The sequence below is a fragment of the Melanerpes formicivorus genome, unplaced genomic scaffold, assembly GCF_026170545.1.
Source record: "Melanerpes formicivorus ecotype bairdi unplaced genomic scaffold, bMelFor1.0.p_v2 SCAF_2, whole genome shotgun sequence".
Classification (NCBI taxonomy): domain Eukaryota; kingdom Metazoa; phylum Chordata; class Aves; order Piciformes; family Picidae; genus Melanerpes; species Melanerpes formicivorus.
In genome coordinates this window covers 1,118,401-1,142,274 of record NW_027142354.1, presented here as the reverse complement: position 1 = coordinate 1,142,274, position 23,874 = coordinate 1,118,401, and the positions used below count along the sequence as shown (strand labels likewise).

Genomic DNA, 23,874 nt, shown 5'->3' with positions numbered 1-23,874 from the left:
GGTTTAGACTCGAGGTGAGGAGAAAGTTCTTCACCGAGCGAGTCATTCGTCATTGGAATGTGCTGCCCAGGGAGGTGGTGGAGTCACCATCCCTGGAGGTGTTCGAGAGGAGATTGGACATGGCACTTGGTGCCATGGTTTAGTCCTGAGGTCTGTGTTGATAGGTTGGACTCGATGATCTTCGAGGTCTCTTCCAACCTTAGTTATACTGTGATACTGTAATTTGTACCCAGGAATACTGAGGAGTAAGCAACTCTAAGCCAAGGTTTTCCTGATCTAAACTGTCACTAAATTGATGTACATGTGTGGTGGGAAAAAAACCCCTCAACCTATAGAAGTGGGTTTTTTTTGTCTTTTGTGACCATAAACACCTCATTAAAAAGGACTCTTCAAAATGAGTTGTCATGAGTTATTCAAAACAAAGTTAGTGCACAAAGGCTATCAGTATTTTCTGTCAAGTTATTTAACTCTATGTCTTTTTTCCATGAAGAGATCAGTCGCCTGCATTCATCACTGTGTCACCAAACCCTTCTTTGAGTGCTCTGAGAAAGAGTTGCTGTATGAAGTATTTCCCCTACCAGCTCTTGTGGGTAGCAGGAGAATCAGACACTGCTTTCAATGTTTGAAATGGTTTATAGCCGCTTTAAGCTTAAATGTAGACAACTAATCAGTTTGAGGAGAGGGAGATGGGAAACCCCATGGCTTATATTCTGTATTCCCTCTTGTAGGGCTGATGGTGTAATGAGGACAATGGCTCCTGAAAAACTACTGAAGAGTATGCCAATATTACAGGAACAAATTGATGCACTACTTGAATTTGATGTATGTATTGAAGCTGACACAACGTTGACACTTAGAAATGCTGCATTGTAATTAAAACATTTTTACCTTGTAGGTAATGCTTTGACTGATCCTCACATTTTGTGGGCAAAAAAATCAAATCCTCTTTTCAGTACCCCACTGAAGTAGAGTGAGGTGGAGATTGACCACTTCCTATATGTGCACAGAGTGCATATTCTAGTTATTTGTTTTTAGAGAGGGGTGGGGGAACAGCATGGGCAAGGAGGACTTTTGAGGAATGCTGCCTTGGAGCTGGGAGTTTCATCTTCTGCATCAGTGAGGAGAAGAAATGGATGAAGCAAGGAAACTGGAGCTTTTTAAATGATGGGTTTTGTTTGTTTGTGGGATTTTTTTGTTTGTTTATTTCCTGGGGTTTTTTAGTCTGCTTGGGTTTTTTTTTGTTAGTCTGCTTGGGGTTTTTTTTGTTAGTCTGCTTGGGGTTTTTTTTGCTTGCTTGGGGTTTGGGTTTTTTTTTTTGCTTCCTTGGTGGTTTGTGTTTGTTTGTTTGTTTTTGTTGTTGTTTTCATTTTGTTTTGCTTTTTTTCCCCTCTCTATGAGGGGTGTGGTATGGGGTTGAGGGGAAGAAGGTGACATTAAAATACCACATGTACATTGCCTGGCTTCCTCAAACCCTTCATCTTGTTTTTGATTGTAATATGGATTGCATAAACTTCAGACAATTCATCAAAATAATTGTCTACAATGTATTTATAATGTGATCATGTTATGAATGTTGGTATGATTGTTTATATATCTTAAGGATAAAGAAACAGGAGTCAGTTGTTGTAGGAGATACAGCATAGTGTTCCAAAGAGGTCTTTGAAGGAATCCATTGTTGAAGTACTTACCATCTTCTTGGGCAGAAGGACACACTCCAGTATGGAAGGCAGGGTCCACTACAACTTTCAGAGGAAAGCCTTAGAAACACACATTTCACTAATGTATTTTTCTAGCTTAAATGGCATAGGAATTGTGATAGTGGTCTTGAAAGCCCACTAAAGAAGGCTCTCCTAAAAAATAAGCATGCACTCTCTGCCCAAGTTAATGTGAGAACTGGCATGGTCTTGGTATCATTAACCCAACTATATTACTTAGTAGATTAATGAGATTTTTGTCCAGCTATGCTGGGAGCTGACATCTGTCCAGTTTCATTGAAGCCTTGTTAACAGGCTCGATGATCCTCGAGGTCCTTTCCAACCTAAGTTATACTGTGATTCTGTGAACAGTATCTCTGTCTTCCTCTTTGGGATAGGTGAAGGAGTTGACTTAAGATATTTACTGTCTATGGGGGTACTCCTCTGCTGTAATGGATTGTTTTGGTGTGGTGAAAAAAACAATCCTTGATCTGCTAACTGAATCAGAAGCAGCCTTTGCTTGGTTTCTTTGTGTGAAAGCTTGTACTCAGTGCTTGATTCTGTCCTTAACAGCATCAGCTACCGAGCGCAAGCTACAACTTCTGCCTGCATTCAATAGGTCTGTTGTAAATAACTGATATTTTATTTGTAGGTTCATCCAAATGAACTGACAAATGGTGTCATAAATGCTGCATTCATGCTTCTATTTAAAGATCTTATCAAACTTTTTGCTTGCTACAATGATGGGGTTATTAACTTACTAGGTAAGTAGCCCAGTGTCTGTATCTCACATACAATGAGCCAGTGAGCACCAAGTTTCAGATCTGCTTCAGGTTTATTTTAAATCTAAATTCATTAAAAACTGTATACATTTTTCATGACTCTTCTACTCTAAAGTGAGAGAAAACTTCAAGCCATAACCTCTTACATTGGTGTTCATCTGATTGAGATATGCCCTGAAAATTGTACAGAAGCCTACTTCAAGGTCTTGGGCATAATGAAATGTGCAGTGCTGTATGAGCACTGTAATGTACAAGGTCTGGCAAGGTTACCAAAGCAATTTTTGCTGTTTGATTGCATTTTTAAGATGTCAGGATTCTTATGTTGCAAATGCTATGTTGATAGGCTTCTATGAAGTAACATACTCCTGAATAACATTCCTGATCTGTCTGAAAGCATGACTGCCAAAACTGGATCTTCTCCAGATCCCTACCTACCATCAGCCTACAAAGTCTGCAGGAGGCTCTGAGCACATTCCGAAGCTCTGACAGCTTGGCATGTTCACCAGCATAACATATCTTAAGCTGTCCCTGAGAAAGGTTTTGTTATGAAGTCTAAAACCAGGAGTTGAATCAAACTGCAGGAAACATAACTGACCTTGTAGAAAATGAGCTTCAACTGTTACAACTTGTGAGCACTTCCGTTAATCTCTGAAGACAGCTAAGAACTGAGTTTGCTCGGCCAGCATGGCTGACCTAAAACTGGAGAGAAGCTGTGGGTAGAACAGGAAGAAACAGAGAGGCTACAGAGACTGAACAGGCAAATACAACTTCCTGAGCTGCGAAGCTCAGACAGTTGGTTTGTACCCATCGTGCTTCCTAGTGGTTTCATGTAAGTCAGTCTGCTGTGTTTTGACTGAAGCTACAGGCATGGGAAACTTATGGAACAGATATGAATGTGTTGGTCATAACAGTTGGATTGAGATTTCATTGTCTACCACTACTGAAAAGTTCAGGTGGAAAATCTGCGGTAGTTTTGCTTGATAATGGACTTGAGCCAACTTTAGAGAGCTATCTAAGTGGAAAAAAAGTGCTGTTCTTTGGAGTGAAGACAACTTGGAAGAGAACATCTTGACATATGTTTAGGTATCCTTAAGTACTTCAAATCACAAGTCACTAGTGGTGTGCCCCAAGGATCAGTGCTGGGCCCTGTGCTCTTTAACATCTTTATTGATGACCTGGATGAGGGCATTGAGTCCATCATCAGTAAATTTGCTGATGACACCAAGCTGGAGGCAGGAGTTGATCTGCTGGAGGGTAGAGAGGCTCTGCAGAGGGACCTTGACAGGCTGGACAGATGGGCAGAGTCCAAGGGCATGAGACTGAACACATCCAAGTGCCGGGTTCTGCACATTGGCCACAACAACCCCATGCAGTGCTACAGGCTGGGATCAGAGTGGCTGGAGAGCAGCCAGGCAGAGAGGGACCTGGGGGTGCTGGTTGATGGTAGGCTGAACATGAGCCTGCAGTGTGCCCAGGGAGCCAGGAGGGTCAATGGCATCCTGGCCTGCATTAAGAACAGTGTGGCCAGCAGGAGCAGGGAGGTCATTGTGCACTGGTTAGGCAGCACCTCGAGTCCTGTGTCCAGTTCTGGGCCCCTCAGTTTAGGAAGGAGGTTGACTTGCTGGATCGAGTCCAGAGAAGGGCAACAAAGCTGGGGAGGGGTTTGGAACACAAGCCCTATGAGGAAAGACTGAGGGAGCTGGGGCTGCTTAGCCTGGAGAAGAGGAGACTCAGGGGTGACCTTATTGCTCTCTACAACTACCTGAAGGGAGGTTGTAGACAGGCAGAGGTTGGTCTCTTCTCCCAGGCAGCCAGTACCAGAACAAGAGGACATACTCTCAGGCTGTGCCAGGGGAGGTTTAGGCTGGATGTTAGGAAGAAGTTCTATACAGAGAGAGTGATTGCCCATTGGAATGGGCTGCCTGGGGAGGTGGTGGAGTCACCATCATTGGAGGTGTTGAGGAGGAGACTTGATGGGGTGCTTGGTGCCATGGGTTAGCTGTTTGGGTGGGTTGGATTGGTTGATGGGTTGGACGCAATGATCTTGAAGGTCTCTTCCAACCCGGTCTATTCTATTCTAGTCTAGTCTAGTCTAGTCTAGCCTGTTCTAGTCTATTCTAGTCTAGTCTATTCTAAATGTTGAGTTTGGTAGCTACTTCACCTGCTTACTTTTGTCTTTAAACCCCTGGTTCACATCACACACAATGCTGCAGCTGATTGGGGTGCAGTTTTCCAGTCTGTGTAATTCTTTAGCAGCTCAGCAAGTCCAGCTTCCAAATTCCACCAAGGACCAGGAACACCACCAGATTAGTATCCAAAAATGTTAATGGGGTGCGCTATGCTTGACACGTGAGAATTGCTGATGAATGCAGACCTGACAGAAGATCTCTTAACTGAAACTGGCCAAATTCTTTCTCTAGAGAAATTCTTTGAAATGAAGAAGGGACAGTGTAAAGATGCTCTTGAAATCTACAAGCGATTTCTTACCCGAATGACCAGAGTATCAGAGTTTCTTAAAGTTGCAGAGGTAAGTGACTTCCAGACTTCTGGAGCCTGCCACTGAAGTATTTTGTGGGCTTTTAAAAGCTGATGTAAAATATTGATTGCATTTGTTAAGCTTCTGACTCACTGTGTAGAAATGTGAGGCAGTGTAGAAGTTCCTCTATCTGCTTAATCAGATCTGCTTGAAGTAGTTAAGCCCTGCTTAGGACTTCCACATGTCTCTATTCTGCAGCCAGCCTCAGCTTTCCTGGTAATGTAACAGATGACATGACTTCAGCCAGATCAATGTGTCTTGGAAATGCTGTGATTAATGCCATGCTTCTAGGATGGACTGAACCTTGGAGGATGATACAGTAGTTAGGCATGAAACCATAATAATTTTATAAGTCTGGTTTTTTTAAGTCTTTGCAGTTAACTGGGATGTGAGATTTCCCTGGGTTTGATCCTTGTTATCATCCTCTTATGTGGATAATAACAAATATCATATGGTTAATTAACTCTTTTGATGGGCTCTCATTTGTGGTCGCTGGCTTCTTGGCACAAGATGCACGTTGTCGGTTTCATGCCTCATTATCATGGACAGCAGGAATGAGCTGAATAAAAAGTTTGTCTCTCTGTTAATTTTTGTGACTATGGAAGAGTTATGGGGAGCAGGGTGGCTCAGCTTGGTAGTGCATCAGACCCTTAATGGGAAGGAGACCCTTAATGGGAAGGTTGTGAGTTCAAGCTTGCAGTGGGCAGTAGTGTCTTCCCTACTCTAGTCATGTGGTCTGTGGTGACAGGTTGGACTTGATGATCTTTGAGGTCTCTTCCAACCTTAGGAATACTAAATACATCAGTTAAAACCAACTGTGTTGTGATTTAAAGAGCCTGCTGGACCCACAGAAGGCATGTAATGCCTGATGTGGATGTTGAACTTTAAGTGGTAGGGTACTTTAGACACCTATAGGTCAGCTTTGCAGGACAGGGATTATTGTCATTGCAGGATTACTAGGTGCAGTGGAGCTTGTTCTTCAAAATCTAAATCAGAGGGCTCTCTGTAGAGCCATAGTGAAGCAGCAAGACTGCTAAGAGAACACCACAGACTTAGACCTCATCTTGCTGTATTTGGAATGTTAGCATATCCAGAATGGAAAAACAAAGTGCCTCGAGCTTTAGCAGGTTTTTTTAAGTGTTGTCTTTTAGGATTTGCTTCTTGGTTGAATTGCAGAGAGCTAAATTAGGATAGTCAGGAATCTGGGTAGTATGTGTTTGGCAGTTCACTCGTGCTTGCTGTCGTCTGAGACAACAATATATGACCAGAAAGCACTGGATATTTAGTGTGTGTAAACAAAACAAACCAGGTTGGTGCATGTTGTTGAAGTGAGCTACTGGAAAGATGGGCATCTGCACTTGCTGACTTTGTTGTCTTTTCATGAAGCATAAAGTGCCTTACAGATTGCAGAGTGTACCACAGTTGTAGTGAAATTAGTGCCTGCTGCAGGGGAATGATGCACTTATGTTTTACCTCCTTTCTATCCACAGCAAGTTGGAATTGACAAAGGTGATATCCCTGATCTCACACAGGTAAGCTGCTTCTGCAGTCTCTTTTGGATCTGTGTATTAACTAGAAGCATAGAATTGTTAGGGTTGGAAGGGTCCCCAAGGATCATCTAGTTCCAACCCCCCTGCCATGGGCAGGGACACCTCACACTACATCAGGTTGCTCACAGCCACATCCAGCCTGGCCTTAAAAACCTCCAGGGATGAGGCTTCCACCCCCTCCCTGGGCAACCTGTGCCAGCGTTTCACCACCCTCGTGGTGAAGAACTTCTTCCTAACATCCAATCTGAACCTACCCATTTCTATTTGTGGTCCATTCCCCTCCTTCTATCACTACCTGACACCCTAAAGGAATTTAAGTGATGTTCAATGTTGCAAATTGGATACCAGAAAATATTTAATTTCCAAACTGTAGCATCTGGGTAAAACCTTTCTGAAACTTCCTTTGTTAATTCTGTTTGATAGACTAGTTTCATATGACCTCGTTGTCTTTTAATTACCCATTAATCTGTGATTAATATGTTAGCTTTCTAAAGTGTGTGGGGGGTAACTGGTAACAGAAAGAAATGGGATTTTTTATTTTGAAACAAAACTTTCTGCTTACAGCCTATGCCTACTTAAGCATGTATGTATCTGAGCTAAAGGAGTCTAGCAGTAGGATGAGGAGGATTGGTTTTAAGCTGAGGGGAAGAGTAAGGTTAGACTGGATCTTAGGAAGAAGCTCTTCATTATGAGGGTAGTGGGACTCTGGAATAGGTTGCCCAAGGTTGCCAGGAAGAATGGAATGGAATGGAATGGAATGGAATGGAATGGAATGGAATGGAATGGGATAGGATAGGATAGGATAGGATAGGATAGAATAGAATAGAATAGAATAGAATAGAATAGAATAGAATAGAATAGAATAGAATAGAATAGAATAGAATAGAATGGAATAGAATAGAATGGAATAGAATAGAATGGAATGGAATGGAATGGAATGGAATGGAATGGAATGGAATGGAATGGAATGGAATGGAATGGAATGGAATAGACCAGACCAGACCAGGTTGGAAGAGACCTTCAAGATCATCACATCCAACCCATCCACCAATCCAACCCACCGAAACAACTAAACCATGGCTCAAGGCCAGGGTGGATTATGTCTTGAACAGCTGAAGGCATCTCTGCCCATGTCAGGGAGGTTGGAGTAGATAATCTCTGAGGTCCTTTCCAACCTAAACCATTCTGTGATTTTTTTTTTATTTATTTTTTAAGCAAATGAGAGGTTTTGCTCATCTTTTTCTTGCTCCTGCAGAATTCTTACAAAGAAGAAGCTTCTTTACAGTGAGGGTGACAAAGCACTAGAACAGGCTGCCCAGAGAGGTTGTGGAGTCTCCTTCTCTGGAGACTTTCCAAACCTACCTGGATGCATTCCTGTGCAGACTACCCTAAGTGATCCTGCTTTGGCAGGGGGCTTGGACTTGATCTTGAGCTTGAGGTCCCTTCCAACCTCTAGTGTACTGTGATACTGACACACTGTACATCACTTGTGTTGAACCAAATTCTTTCTTATACTCAAATCAGTTGAAAACTAATAAATACACCTTTAAAACCAGCAATGGCAATGATGGTTTTTGCATTGCATATGTACTTGACACATATTTAAACTCAAGCCATCATTTAAAGATTTGGGGGTTTTGATCACTTTAAATTTCTGCATGTTTTGAGTTACCTTAGTGTTCAGTTTTAAAGCCAATATTAAGATGCAGACACCACAAGCACACTTAGCTGTGCACTGGTACTAGCTAGGTACAAAGCATCCCAAATGAGTTGATTTAGCTGGTTTGCAGCTTACTGTACACAGCAGCAGTGGGTTGTCTGTTTCCACAGCAAACTCCTGGCCAAGCTGTCACCCTGTGGTTTGGACAGCAGCACTCTGCACTGGGTCCGGAACTGGCTGGAGGGCCGAGCCCAGAGAGTGGTGGTGAATGGTGCCACAGCCAGCTGGCAGCCAGTCACTAGTGGAGTCCCCCAGGGATCAGTGCTGGGCCCTGTGCTCTTTAATATCTTTATCAATGATCTGGATAAGGGTATTGAGTCCATCATCAGTAAGTATGAAGATGACACCAAGCTGGAGGCAGGTGTTGATCTGCTGGAGGGTAGGAGAGCTCTGCAGAGGGACCTCGACAGGCTGGGCAGATGGGCAGAGTCCAAGGGCATGAGATTGAACACATCCAAGTGCCAGGTTCTGTACATTGGCCACAACAACCCCATGCAGAGCTACAGGCTGGGGTCAGAGTGGCTGGAGAGCAGCCAGGCTGAAAGGGACGTGGGGGTACTGGTTGATAGTAGGCTGAACATGAGCCAGCAGTGTGCCCAGGTGGCCAAAAAGGCCAATGGCATCCTGGCTTGCATCAGGAACAGTGTGGCCAGAACGAGCAGGGAGGTCATTCTACGTCTGTACTCAGCACTGGTTAGGCCACACCTTGAGTCCTGTGTCCAGTTCTGGGCCCCTCAGTTTAGGAAAGATGTTGACTTGCTGGAATGTGTCCTGAGAAAGGCAACAAAGCTGGGGAGGGATCTGGAGCACAAGCCCTATGAGGAGAGGCTGAGGGAACTGGGATAGCTTAGCCTGGAGAAGAGGAGGCTCAGGGCAGACCTTATTGCTGTCTACAACTACCTGAAGGGAGGTTGTAGCCAGGTGAGGATTAGTCTCTTCTCCCAGGCAACCAGCACCAGAACAAGAGGACACAGTCTCAGGCTGCGCCAGGGTAGGTTTAAGCTAGATATTAGGAAGAAGTTCTTCCCAGAAAGAGTGATTGGCCATTGGAATGGGCTGTCTGGGGAGGTGGTGAAGTCGCCATCACTGGAGGTGTTTAGGAAGAGACTTGATGGGGTGCTTGGTGCCATGTTTTACTTGATTAGTTAGTGTTGGGTGATAGGTTGGACTGGACGATCTCGAGGGTCTTTTCCAACCTGGTCCTATTCTATTCTATTCTATTCTATTCTATTCTATTCTATTCTATTCTATTCTATTCTAATCCTATCCTATCCTATCCTATCCTATCCTATCCTATCCTATCCTATCCTATCCTATCCTATCCTATCCTATCCTATCCTTGCAAACTGACTTTGAAGTTAAAGGCACTGTTTATGTAAAACACCATAGATATTGCTGTCAGGAATTATGGTTGATTTGAAAGAGGCTGATAAAGAGACTTCCCTATTTAAAGACTGTGCTGTTGATGAACCAGTAACCCTACTGAAATACTTGACTACTTTATGCTACTCTATCTCAAGGGTTCCCTCTTTGCTTGTGCATCTTGTAGGAGCCCACTTATCTGAACTCTATTTTAATAGTGGAGTAGCTAAGCACACTGTCATTTGCATTCATGACTAATTTTCCTATCTGCCGTTGCAGCAGCAAGCACATGCCTGGGGGTATTGTCTGACCACAAAAAGGTTGCTTAAAATAAAACCTGAGATCAGGGAGGCTTGAAAAATCTTAGTTTCTGCAGCTGTCTAAAATAGGAATCTTTCTGAATTCTGAGGTAGCTGCAGGGCTCAGTATCCTGTGCCTGGCTAGCATTTGAGAAGAAGCAGCTGTAAATGTTTGTGCTGTTGGGAGTCTTGAACCACAGGTAGCAGCTTTTAGGGACATTAGGAAAAAGCCTTCTCCTTTGGTTTGTTTAGACTGCAAATATTAGCCAACCCTCTGATCATGAAACAGGTGTCAGAGGCCTGACTAAAACAGGACTGAAAGGATAACCTTAAACCTATTATTCCTAAAATTAACCCTGTGCATGCCTGTGCTGTCGTCAGTGTTTTACACTGATTGAAAGCATGCTGAGCAGCACATTCTGGATTTGGGCTCCAGGTGCTGTTTAATGGGGGTAACTATTTTCTCTTTGCAAATTTGGACACCATTATTATCTTTCCAAAGCTGTCTTTGCCTGACTACTTCTAGCATGGAAGTCCACTGTTTTCACAGTGCTGGAAATACAACAGCAGCGTGAGCATGCACATGGTAGACGTCAAGGAAGTTTCATAGTTTCATTCAGGGTTGGAAGGGACCACAAGGATCATCTAGTTCCAACCCCCCTGCCATGGGCAGGAACACCCCACACTACATCAGCCTGGCCAGAGCCTCATCCAGCCTGGGCTTAAACACCTCCAGGTACGGGGCCTCGACCACCTCCCTGGACAACCCATTCCAGGGTCTCACCACTCTCATGGTGAAGAACCTCCTCCTCACATCTAGCCTGAATCTCCCCACCTCCAGCTTCATTCCATTCCCCCTAGTCCTATCACTACCTGAGATCCTGACAAGTCCCTCCCCAGCCTTCCTGTAGGCCCCCTTCAGATACTGGAAGGCCACAATGAGGTCACCTGGGAGCCTTCTCTTCTCCAGACTGAACAGCCCCAACTCCTTCAGTCTGTCCTCATAGGAGAGGTGCTCCAGCCCTCTGCTCATCCTTGTGGCCCTTCTCTGGACATGTTCCAGCACCTCCACATCCCTCTTGTAATAGGGGCTCCAGAACTGGACACAGTACTCCAGGTGGTGCTGGGTTTCAAAGTGTTGTCAGGTTAATGCAATGTGTTTAGAAATGTATCTTTCTCTTTGCTTTCAAGGCTCCCAGCAGTCTCATGGAGACCCTTGAGCAGCATCTAAATTCACTGGAAGGGAAAAAACCCGGCAACAAGTAGGTATATATGTTGTGCCATGTAGCAAGGCATAATCAAGACTAGCTGATGTGTAGGTTTGCCTTTCCCAGCCTCCTCCTGGCACTTAGCTGGAAATTAAGCTGTGTTAAGACGAGGCTTTTCCTTTCTCTTACAAAGTCATCTTAGTGACAACTTTTTTTCCTCCTGGAGGATATGGGAGAACAAGATGCTGAGCAGCTAGAGACTCCCCAAAATGAAGTAAAATCAAATATAGAGAACTATTAGAAGGAGCTTTCCCCCCCTCCCTGCCCTCTGCTGCTGCTAAGGGGTTTATCATCAAAATTTATTTGTTTTCTAATGGCTCTGCATCTTCTTATTAGATATTTGTCATGAATAGGTTCTTGTTAGATACTTGTCATGAATAAATCTAGGAAGGGTTGAACTAAACCTGTGTTTTCTCTTTTACTGTTGCTTTCCTTGCAATGTAGTGAAGGGTAAGTACATGTGCTTACATATCACTTGCATGCAGACATGTTTATGCCTTGTTGCTTTTGTTTATTTGGGTTTTTTTTGCTGTTGTCAGTGTGGGGGGGTTTGTTTATTTGTTTTTTTAAGATGGCTTGAACCCTTAAAAGTAAATATCTTCTTTAAATGGTACCTAAACTGTTGCTTGCTTTTGTATATAGTCAGCAAATTATTTTGGATCATTTCTGTCATAGCTCCAGGTCTTCTGATCAGTTCTACAGCTCCCAGGGTTTAGCCAGTTCAAGTAACCCATAGGATTGATGCTAGTTCAATACTGGTGCAGTTTTAACTTCCAACTCCACCTTTAATCTCTTAGATCAAAGCAGCTCTAAAAATACATATTTTCATCCCTCATAATAATGAAATGAAACAAAGGCAGTGGTGTAACTCATGGTCAAGGCTTGGTTTGTTAGTGCTAGCATGATTTTATTGCATGTGGGTAAACTTTCAGCTTGGACTTTCCAACTAACTGTTTCCATACTTCTACATACTGTTATCTTAAAGTAACTCTGACTTTCTTTAAAAGAACAGTAGGCTTTGAAAACTTCCTCACCCATCCTCAGAAGACTTACATTAGATAACTGCTTCCATATATCTGTGTTTTTCAGCTGCTGTTGCATGATTTTGTAATATGGTGGCATCTTGCCCCAGCAGCTCTTTCCTGCTGGCCCCTGTAGGCCCAAAAGCAAGACATTTGCATGCCTCTCTGCTTTCCCTCCATTTGGTAGAGCTTATTTAACAGGCAGAGTAAGCCTGTGATATTAGTTGTTGTGAAAGATTCATTTAAGATTTGAAGTAAAAATTTGCTTTCCTGGTCTAAAGAGACACAAGGAAGTTTGTGAAATGCAGAGGGCATGTGATTGTAGAGATCTTCAAGAAGCTGTCAAGCTTGGTTTTTGGTCTTGTTGCAAGAGTTTTGATGACCAGAAACACAGTTTCCAAAAATGGATTTATCTGACATCCCCTCTCCCCCTTTTTTTCCCCCTAGGTCTGGGGCTCCTTCTCCTCTGAGCAAGGTAAATACTGCCAATTGCTGTTCTACTTAATTTCTGTTCAGGTGATATGCTTTTGGACATCTTAAGGGCATAAAGAGTTAAATTTCCATCCCCTACTCTGCTTTTTAGACTTCACCACCTAGGCCCTACCTAAATGACAAATCTGCATCTTTTCATGGCCCTGTAAATAATGGCCCCATGAAAATGCTTCATTGATCTGGAGGCTTACACCAAAGCAGGATGTTAAGCAGCTTTGCCAGGGTTTGATGTTGGTACTTTGGGAAAGCATAAATGATACATGTATCTTTATCTCAACTTCCTTTTTTCCCCACCCTTAATCTTTGTGTCCTGTGAAATATACTCCATACTGTTTCTCTTCCAAATCCTTCATTCTATGTGCAGCTTTGTGGGAAGAATGTTTTAAAGCCAGGAAAAAAACTTACCTGATATGAGTAGTTTCAGATTTGACCTTTATTAGTGAGGCTGCTCACCTTCATTTAAAGCAAGAGTTGCTGGTGAAGCCATCTTGGTTTAAGTGTCAGATAAACTAGTGACCCTTATGATGTTGGTGATAGTTTCTTCTGCTATCCCTCAGGGTGCCATAGTTCTGTGTCTAGTAATGAGAGTTGTGCAGGAACACCTCAGTGAAAACTTCTGAACCTGAGGCAGTCAGTTCAATGGTTGATTCCTAGTGAAAGCTCTTCAATTTTCTTTCCAAAAAGCCCTTTAAAAAAGCCCAGAGTTTCTTGTTCAGTACTGTAGCAGTTGGTGAGAACTACAGGAGGACTCAGTGTTTTCAGTGTGGCCAGCAGGAGCAGGGAGGTCATTCTGCCCCTGTACACCATTTAGAATAAACCAAACCAGGTTGGAAGAGACCTTCAAGATCATCGTGTCCAACCTATCAACCAATCCAACCCACCTAAACAACTAACCCATGGCACCAAGCACCCCATCAAGTCTCCTCCTGAACACCTCCAGGGATGGTGACTCCACCACCTCCCCAGGCAGCCCATTCCAATGGGCAATCACTCTCTCTGTATAGAACTTCTTCCTAACATCCAACCTGAACCTCCCCTGACGCAGCCTGAGACTGTGTCCTCTTGTTCTGGTACTGGCTGCCTGGGAGAAGAGACCAACATCTGCCTGTCTACAACCTGCCTTCACTGCACTGGTTAGACCACACCTCGAGTCCTGTGTCCAGTTCTGGGCCCCTCAGTTTAGGAAGGAGGTTGACTTGCTGGAACGAGTCCAGAGAAGGGCAACGAAGTTGGTGACGGGTTTGGAACACAAGCCCTGTGAGGAGAGGCTGAGGGAGCTCGGGTTGCTTAGCCTGGAGGAGAGGAGACTCAGGGGTGACCTTATTGCTCTCTACAACTACCTGAAGGGAGGCTGTAGACAGGCAGAGGTTGGTCTCTTCTCCTAGGCAGCCAGTACCAGAACAAGAGGACACAATCTCAATCTGTGTCAGGGGAGGTTCAGGTTGGATGTTAGGAAGAAGTTCTATACAGAGAGAGTGATTGCCCATTGGAATGGGCTGCCTGGGAAGGTGGTGGAGTCACCATCATTGAGGTGTTCAGGAGGAGACTTGATGGGGTGCTTGGTGCCATGGGTTAGTTGTTTAGGTGGGTTGGATTGGTTGATGGGTTGGACATGATGATCTTGAAGGTCTCTTCCAAGCTGGTTTATTCTATGTATTCTATGTACAACTGTAAGTAACCCTCTCTTCTTCAAAGAATTTGGACCACTGTGGTCTCAAACTGTAGTAAAGTCTTGGGGGCTGTGTAGAAAACTTATATCCATCTCCTGTTAGAGTTGTGAAGATGGGGTGGCAATATCAGTACTCTGAAGAAAATAGCTTCAAACTTCCCATTCTGTTTCTCTCTGCAGTGGCAAACAGTACTAAATGTAGGGCTTGGTTTTGTTCATTAGGAAAAGGATCTCTCTATCATGTGAGAGGCTGTAACATAGCTCGTAGTATCTTTTCGGATTTAATTGACTCTTCAAGGTAACTTGAGTCTTCAAGTGCACAGAAGAGTTGCAATATACTCTCCTGGGTGTCTGTCCTTGCCATACTTAAGGTATCTTTATCCAGAACTGGAGGTGCTAATGAAGCAAAGTCATTGGCTTATCTTCCCAAGGACTTTACCATTAGTGCTGTTGATGGCTCTTTAATGTCACTTCAGTCTGAAGGTTTACATACACACTGAACCTCGGTCTGAAGGTTTACATGCACACTTAAGCTCTAATAATTTGCCTTCTCTTACCATTTCTATTGTTAAAGTACTAAGGTGCTGTTGTGGGTGAACACAAATTTAATTGAGCAAGGGGCAAGATTCTGCAGGTGTAGAAACAAGCCTACAAAAACACTCTTTCTCCCATCTTCAGGATGGTGTTAAAGCCAAGAGGAGGGAGTTTGCTGGGGAGCAAACTATTTTCAGGAGCTCACTGGGAATCTTTTGACATGCAGGAAGTGTTAGTTATCCTAAGTGGGATTTTTAAAAGCAGGTAAGGCAACTCCAGATCACAGGATGCTGAGTTAGTTGCCTGGATGCTGGGTGAGCCTTGAACTTGAAGGACTGAAGCTGATCAGAAGGAGACTTGATGGGGTGCTTGGTGCCATGGGTTAGCTGTTTGGGTGGGTTGGATTGGTTGATGGGTTGGGCACGATGATCTTGAAGGTCTCTTCCAACCTGGTTTGGTTTATTCTAATAAAGGTTATTCTGATATGAAACTGGTGTCTGCAGGTGCTCTGGATGCTTGTAATAGGCATTTCCTCTTGAGTCAGGCATTACTAGGTGGACTCACCATGAAGTTTCCCAACTCCCCCACCCTATGAAAACTTAGCCCAGCCTTTACATACTTCCAAAGGGGGAAAGAGCTAAGCTAATGTCAAAAACTGGTTTTAAAGTATATATGTGGATGAGTTTGTGGAGGAATGCTGGCATATTGAATGTATGTTCAAAATATTTCTCCAGTCTTCTCCAGCTACGACTGTTACATCTCCTAGTTCTACTCCAGCAAAAACTATTGATACATCTCCCCCTGTTGATCTTTTTGCAACTTCATCTACAGCTGCTCCAGTCAGGTGAGTTAAAAAGTGTGTTTGAGTTACTGAGCTTGGTGTAGGTGCTAAACTCATTGTTTTAACAGCAGCCTGGGAGATTTTGCTTACCTTACAGGTAGTCTACTTTAGTATCAAATAGGCTACATGCCTCTACCAGTACACATCACAAATGAGCCCTTGCAAAATGCAATTTTAACACAAATTGTGGCTACTCTGGCTTGCTTTTACTGGAGAACTAGTAGTATTCCCCACATAAACTTCTAATTGAATAGACTGAATTCATGTGGAAATCCCAAATAGTCTTTGGTGGCCTTTAGTATTCTGTTTCTAAAATTGCTGAATTGAGATTGCTTTTTCTTACTGTTGTAATCAGCTAATGAAGTCCCCCCCAAAAAAGGGAACTTTTGGAGATTAAAATAAAACAAATAAATAAATGAGCAATGTGGCAAATCTGGAACCTTGGTTTTGGGGTCAAGACTAGAGCAAACCACTGTTGCTTGTTGTAATGAACAGAAATGGAAGAACCAGAATTCTGAAGACCTGACTATCTTCAGTTAAATGTCAGTTTAAGCACTTCACTGAAGAAAGAGCTTCAATGGTTTGGTTTTTAAATGTTGTAAATGGACAAGACCTTGTTTCCTAAGCATGTATCTGTGTGGATTAATTCATAGAAGTTTTACCCACTCTCCTCTACTGAGTGCCTATTTATTACCTGGAATTGTGGGTTTCTTGTGACACACTGAAGTGGAAGGGAGCTGTATTCAGTTGCAGCAGTTACTTGATTTGTTCTTAGTATCATAGTATCAGTCAGGGTTGGAAGGGACCACAAGGATCATCTAGTTCCAACCCCCCTGCCATGGCCAGGGACACCCCACACTACATCAGCCTGGCCAGAGCCTCATCCAGCCTGGGCTTAAACACCTCCAGGGACGGGGCCTCAACCACCTCCCTGGACAACCCATTCCAGGGCTTCACCACTCTCATGGTGAAGAACTTCCTCCTCACCTCCAGCCTGAATCTCCCCACCTCCAGCTTCATTCCATTCCCCCTAGTCCTATCACTACCTGAGATCCTGAGAAGTCCTTCCCCAGCCTTCCTGTAGGCCCCCTTCAGATACTGGAAGGCCACAATGAGGTCACCTGGGAGCCTTCTCTTCTCCAGACTGAACAGCCCCAACTCCTTCAGTCTGTCCTCATAGGAGAGGTGCTCCAGCCCTCTGCTCATCCTTGTGGCCCTTCTCTGGACACATTCTTAGGAACTACCTGGGATGGGAAGAGACTGTTTACAAAGGCCTGTGGTGATAGGATGAGGGGTAATGGCTTCAAACTAGAGAAAAGCAGATATAGATTGGATCTTAGCAATAAGTTCTTTACTGTCAGGGTGGTGAAACACTGGAACAGGTTGCCCAGGGAGGTGAGTGGGTCCCCATCCCTGGAGATATTTAAAGTGAGGCTCGACAGGGCTCTGGGCAACCTGATGTAGTTGAAGATGTCCCTGCTGACTGCAGAGGGGGTTGGACTAGATGACCTTCAGAGGTCCCTTCCAAACCAGATCCTTCTATGATTCTATGGTTTTGGTTTGGGGAGTTCTTGGTTTGTGGGTTGGGGTTTTTTTGTTGTTGGTTGTTTGGGTTTTATTTTATGTTAGAACTGTAAGTCTCATGCATCTGTTACAATCCCATCATCAAGTAATGGAAGTAAGTTAAGGTCTTGTCCTGGGATGTAAATACATCCTTGGCACTTAGGGCAGTAGAGGTGTTTGGGGCCACCGCTCTAATCCTATGGCCTGAAAACAAAATGTCTCTCTCAGTCCTTTAATCAGTCATCCAAACTGAGGGTAACTCCCACATTCCAGTCATGAGTTTTTAAAAACAACTCAATTAAAATGGACAAATTCCTCCAGTATTTAATATCTCTCTTCCTCTCTCTGGCAGCTCTTCCAAACCTTCCAGTGATCTTCTGGATCTTCAGCCAGATTTTGCTGCTACTGGACAGGCAGCTCCAGCAGCTTCTGCTGGAGCCACTTCATGGGGAGGTAGAGAACCTTCAGTCAGCATGTCTTCTTGCACTCTCCGTCTTCTTGCCTGGCTGAACTGAAACCTGGCTCTTTCTCTGCTAGCACAAGATGTTCCCAGCTCACTCCCAGGCTTCTGCTGACCTGACAGTCAGGCATCCCTTCGCAGCACAAGGCTACTCCTTTTCCCAAGGATGTGCATAGTAGTATAAGCTGCTTATAAAGGTCTGACTGCAAAGCTGGGGGGAGCCAGGATTATGTGACTAAAAGTGAGCAGGAAGGGGATGGCTGAAGGTGAACAGGTAGTGCAGATGCTTTAAAACAGAAGAACTAGAACTGCTCACTTTCTTATTGGCGAGGTGAGGGCAGAAATCAACTCTTCTGTTCCTGAAGCAAAGCCCACAGATCAGTAGGCGGAAAATCAAAGATACCCTTTAAAACAAAAATGCATCCAGAACCAATGGGGGCAAATTACTTCTGCTGCAAGTGTGCTTACTTTTGACAGCTTTTAAGATATTTGGTTAAAGTCTTCCTTGTCTGCTTAAGTACGATAATGTGAAAACAAAGGTAGAAGGCTGACTGCTTTCAACTAGAATACCTAACCAGGTCTCTGAAATCCGAGCTCTGTGGTGAGCTAAGCCTATTGTTCCAAGAAGTGCCAGCAGCTGGTGATCTGAAGAGGACTCAAATGTAGCCAGTCCTCACTCCAGTCCTGTGAGGACAAGGAATTAGGGCAGGAAATGTGATTTAACTTGCACAGAGTTGGAAACCCACCGTGGTGTAATCTTAAGAGATCTTCACTCGTGTGGCAGCTTAACGAACTCATCAGCCCTCTAGCAGCAGGAATGCTACACTGAGTCATGCTGTGAATGCTAGCATTGGGCACTGGTGGCTTCTGCATTTCCTATTTCTGCTCTTAGCTTTAGATCACCAAAGATGATGTTGTTTTGCAAGTACTTCATGATGAGGGGGAACAGCTACAGCTGTCACGTAGACCATGTTCTGACGAGTCCTGTTTAATCTGTTGAGTATTTGTTTTTGCACAAGTGTCACTTTTATTAAGTGAAATGTAATTTTACCCAGAAAGCAAAACCAAAGAATCATCTCTTCTGGGATGCCTGGGACTAAGCCTGGGACTAATTATTCTGCAGGGTTGTTTTTTTTTTCCAGTTGCATCCTATTTGTCTTGCTTTGTCATTGCCAGGAACTGGAACACAAGCATTTGAGATATTTGAAAGAGCTCAGGCCTCACAGCTAACTTTTTAGAGCTGTTGCTCATTTATGCAGAGCAAAGATACACTGATACTGTAACATACTGATTTGCATTGCACTTTGAAAGCTGATTAATTTGGGGGGTTTTTTCTTTCCTTTTCTTCCTTGGACAGAGCACCTCTAGCTTAGAACTTAGGTGTTCTTGGTATTACTGAGAACTTTTTAAATGGCCCAGTGAGGCACCTAGAGCTCTTATTTCACAACAAAAAAAGCAAAGGACAGCTAAAAGGACAGTAAGTTAGTGAGCTTCAAGGTTGTCTGCTTTGCTGCTGGCAGGAGTTCAGGTATGATGAGCTGTTACTGCATTGGCATCTTGCCTTTTTTTGTTTTAAACTCCTAAATAATTGCCAGGCAGCATGTCAGACATGCATAAGCTGAGAGCTGGAATGGCTTTATTGTGAAAATCCTGAACATTTCCATTAATGTTTCATCTGGTAATGAGAAAACCTTTGAACTCGTGTTAAGGGTTGGGTTTTTGATTTACTTATTTAAACTAAATCTGCAGGATGGAGCTGGTAGTCATTACAAAGTGTATGGTCTCCTAGGTGCTGCAGGGCCTTTTAACTGGTGCAGATGAGGCCACATCAGAAATACTACATCCAGTTCTGGGGTCCCCTGTTTAAGGGAGAGGGGGTTGGCAAGAAGTCTGACAGGACTCCAAGGGTGTAGAGCAGATACCTATGGAGAGAGATTAAGGGAGATGGGCTTCTGTCATCTGGCAAAGAGTAAGCTAAAGGAGACTCTTAATAGTGGCCTACAACTACTTGAAAGGAAGTTACAGAACAGAGCCAAAGTTTTCTTGGAAATGATACTTGATTATAATGAAGGGTAATAACAGATTGCAGCTTCAGAGGTTGATTGGACATGAGGAAAAAATTAGTCCACTTGGAGGTTAGGGCAGTACTGGAGCAGACTCCTTATGTGAGCTAAACTCCATTCCTGGAGTTTTTTCAAGACCTGACTGGACAAAGCCATGAGTGCCCTGATTCAGTGTTGGGTGTAATGTTGCTGTGAGCAGGAGGCTGGACAAGGTAACCTTCCTCCCACTGAGGATCTTTGGGAGGATGTGTAGCAGTGCCTTCCTGCTACTTGAGCGTCATCCTCATCCTCAACTCTTCTGGCCTACAGCAAGTTAACTTGGGGAGTCACAACAACAAAGCAGTAGGGAGGGTAAGCTGGAAGAATTGTTGCCCTTCAGAATGATTAGGAAAAGGTGAACATCAAGTACTTCAAGATGCAGCATCAAAGTAGCACTTACAGTGTCACATAAACCTCAGGAGTATGTCACCAGCAACCCATCCTGGTCACTGGCAATGTAGATTCTCTGTATTCTGGCATGTAGTACACTGTATATTCAGTGGGGTATGCAGCACATTGTACACTCTGCTGTATACCTAAGTATATTTCTGAATACAACAGAAGTTATCTAGCAAAAGAACTATAACTTGTGAAAATCTAGCCTCCTGTGCTAACAGGAGGTGATCAAGGGAGGGTAATAAGTTGCCTGCATCACACTGCAAGTCAAATACTGTAGCATACTGCGAGGTATGACTGCTTGCCATACTCTTCCTAGGGTGTATCAAGAAGAGCATGGCAAGCAAGTCCAGGGAGGTTCTCTTCTTCCTCTACTTTACCCTGGTGAGGCCTCATCTGAAGTACTGTGTCCAGTTCTGGGCTCCCTGGGTCAAGGAGGACAAGGAATTGTTTGAGAGGGTACTGCAAAGGGCTGTGAAGATGATTAGGGGAATAGAACAACTGTCTTACAATGAAAGACTGGGGGACTTGGGGCTTTTTATCTTAGAGAAGAGGAGGGCTTTTTATCTTAGAGAAGAGGAGATGGATGGGGAGATCTTACCAGTGCATAGAAATACTTAGAGGGTGGGCATCAGGCTTATAAGGCTGAGTCTTTTTCCAGTGGTACCCAGCCACAGGACAAGAGATAACAGCCACACACTTGAACATAAGAAGTTCCATCTAAACATGAGGAGGAGTTCTTTACTTTGATAGTGGTGGAGTGCTGGAATGGGCTGGCCAGAGAGCTGGTAGAGTCTGCATCTCTGGATTAATTCAAAACCCTCCTGGACACCATTCTGTGCAGTTTACTCTAGGTGAACCTGCTCTGGTAGGGGTGGGAGGGGTTGGGGTAGATGATCTTCGGAAGTCACAGAATTTCAGGGGCTGGAAGGACCTTGAAAGATCATCCACTCCACCCCCCCTGCCAGAGGAGGATCACCTACTCCAGATTACACCGGAATGCATCCAGGCAAGTTTTGAATATCTCCAGAGAGGAAGACTCCACAACTCCTCTGGGCAGCCTCTTCCAGTGTTCTGTCACCCTCACAGGGAAAAAAATTTCCTCATATTTATATGAAACTACCTGTGCCTGAACTTCCACCCATTGCCCCTTTCACTGTCATTGGGCAGCACCGAGAAGAGCCTGGCTCCATCCTCTTGGCACTCACCCTTTACATATTTATAAACATTGATGAGGTCACCTCTCAGTCTCCTATTCCCTAAGCTAGAGAGCCCCAGCTCCCTCAGTCTCTCCTCATAAGGAAGATGTTCCATCCCCCCAATCAGCCTTGTGGCTCTCCACTGGACTCTTTCAAGCAGTTCCCTGAGGTCTTTCTTGTACTGAGGGGCCCTGAACTGGACACAATATTCCAGATGCAGCCTGACCAGGGCAGAGTAGAGGGGAAGGAGAGCCTCTCTTGACCTACTGGTCACACCCCTTCTAATCCACCCCAGAATGGCATTGGCCTTCCTGGCCACAAGAGCACATTGCTGGCTCATGGTCATCCTTCCATCCTCCAGTCCCTTCCAACCCCCACCATTCTGTGTTTCTGTGAATAGGTATTTGGCAAGCAAACTAATCACTAGCTTTAAAAAAACCCACAGCAGGTCAAATTCTGCACCCTTGTGAAGTCTGGCTCTTGGATATAAAAGCAGCTTGACTTGAATTTCTGTTCTGAACTACCTTGCAGTGTGCCTTAGAACATGTACTTGCTGTTAGTATTGTTACTTTAATATTGCTGTACAATAAAGCATTGGGTTTAATCCTTCCCATATTAGGAGTAAACATAGATTGCCATGCTGGAGAATTGCCATTTCACTGTATTGTGGTCTACAACATAATTGAATAACAAAAGTACATGGAAGAGTAAGCTAATAGAGAATAAAAGTTTGCCAAGTTGCTTGTTTTAGCTCTAGCTGGGTGACATCCACCTGGTGTGCTGTAATGAGATACCAAAGTGCTGCATTTTTAATGCACTGTTAGGTTCTTTCAGAGTGGCATTTTGACTTAGCTCAGCTTGTTCAGCCAGTCTCAAGCAGGGCTTTCCCAAGGAACCAATTATGAAAACACCTACATGTGGGGTTTTGGTGCCTTTTTAACAAGTGTGAAATAAAGACTGAGCAGTGCTTGCTCAAAGCAATTTGTTTCCTACATACTGACCCATAGTAAAGCAGTAAAGTATAGTAAAGCATCTGCTTGCTGTTCAGTGTGGATCAGATGAACTCATGACCCTGTTGTGTGTCCAGTGAATCTAGGAGTAACACTGAGCTGCTGGCTGGCAAATAGAGCTGGGCTCAACAACTAACTGCAGCATGAAAATGTACTAGATCAAGCTGGTTAGTTTTCAGTTTTTCATGGCTAGTGGTTTTTGTGTAGGCTCTTTGAGCTCAAATTGACTGATCTCAGGGGACATCAAACTGTAGGAAAGACATTCATTAAAGATGCTTTTTTCTATAGAATCATAGAATCAGTAAGGTTGGAAAAGACCTCAGAGATCAAGTCCAACCTGTCACCCAACACCTCATGACTACTAAACCATGGCTTCAAGGGCCACATCCAATCCCTTTTTGATCACCTCCAGGGATGGTGACTCCACCACCTCCCTGGGCAGCATATCCCACTCCAAGTTGAAGAGCTTCGCTGATGAACTTGATTTTTTCCCCATGCCTCACCCTAATCCTGCCTTTAGACACTGCAGGACCTGGAAGCATTTTGTAGCCCAAGTGGGAGTGGGGCACACAGAGGTGCCTGGAGCCCTTTTCCTTTGTTGGGTTCCAGAAGCAGTTGACTTAAGAGCTAAGCAGGTGGGAACAGAGCCAACCTGCTTATGCTGTCAAACATTCATACTCTTCATAGCAAGTGTTAACAGAGATGGTTGTTTCTGCATAGGATGCTTGCTCTGTCACAAGTGCAGGAAAAGCTTTTAAAAGTTTTTGTTGTTGTCAAATACAAAACTACAAGAGCTGTGGGCTTCCTGCCTCTCAGAGTGTACCTGGAGCAGTAGGGATGCTGTATAATTCTGCGTTTGCAAGCAGCGTTCTGCAAGAGCACCCTGGCCTTAGTGCCAGGATTGTGAAGCACTCTAGGGCTGATGGTTAGATCCCATCCCAGCTGAATTCTGTCTACTTTTAATGACTGTGATGTTGATTTTGGCTGCTTTCTGATTACTTTGGTCTAGAAAATACTGGCAACTAAACAGAATTACTTTGAGATTCTCAGTGGTATCTGAGTATGTTCTGCTAACAGCTCATTGATTTCAGTAAGCTTCAACTTTGGCTGTTCACTGCACTGTGAGCACTGTGTTCATTGGGGCTCACTCTTCCCATGTGTGGTTTTAGTTGGTAAAATCTAGAATCTGTGTACAGTTAGATCCAGGAAGGAAGTTGCATTTCAAAATGTCTCCAGTTTCAAATTGGAGGAGGTTAGGTCTATAAACTTCTTCAAAGAATTCTACCTGCTTCAGGCCCTACTATCATACCACTGAGCCAAATGCAAGAGGGAACTATTATGGTGTTGAATTGCCCCTACTATCATACCACTAAGC

At 44.0% G+C, this 23,874-nt stretch overlaps 1 protein-coding gene across 13 annotated transcripts in view; it reads left to right on the top strand.

The window, feature by feature from the left end:
* SNAP91 (synaptosome associated protein 91) overlaps nt 1-23,874 on the top strand; it is a 94,141-nt gene that overhangs the window by 34,868 nt on the left and 35,399 nt on the right. For all 13 annotated transcript variants that reach the window (XM_068148828.1, XM_068148855.1, XM_068148818.1 and 10 more), the window contains exons 6-13: nt 729-822; nt 2,347-2,458; nt 4,897-5,003; nt 6,503-6,544; nt 11,135-11,205; nt 12,681-12,708; nt 15,663-15,772; nt 17,685-17,785. In XM_068148828.1, the coding sequence (XP_068004929.1) occupies nt 729-822; nt 2,347-2,458; nt 4,897-5,003; nt 6,503-6,544; nt 11,135-11,205; nt 12,681-12,708; nt 15,663-15,772; nt 17,685-17,785 (665 nt within the window). The remainder of the gene's footprint in view (nt 1-728; nt 823-2,346; nt 2,459-4,896; nt 5,004-6,502; nt 6,545-11,134; nt 11,206-12,680; nt 12,709-15,662; nt 15,773-17,684; nt 17,786-23,874) is intronic.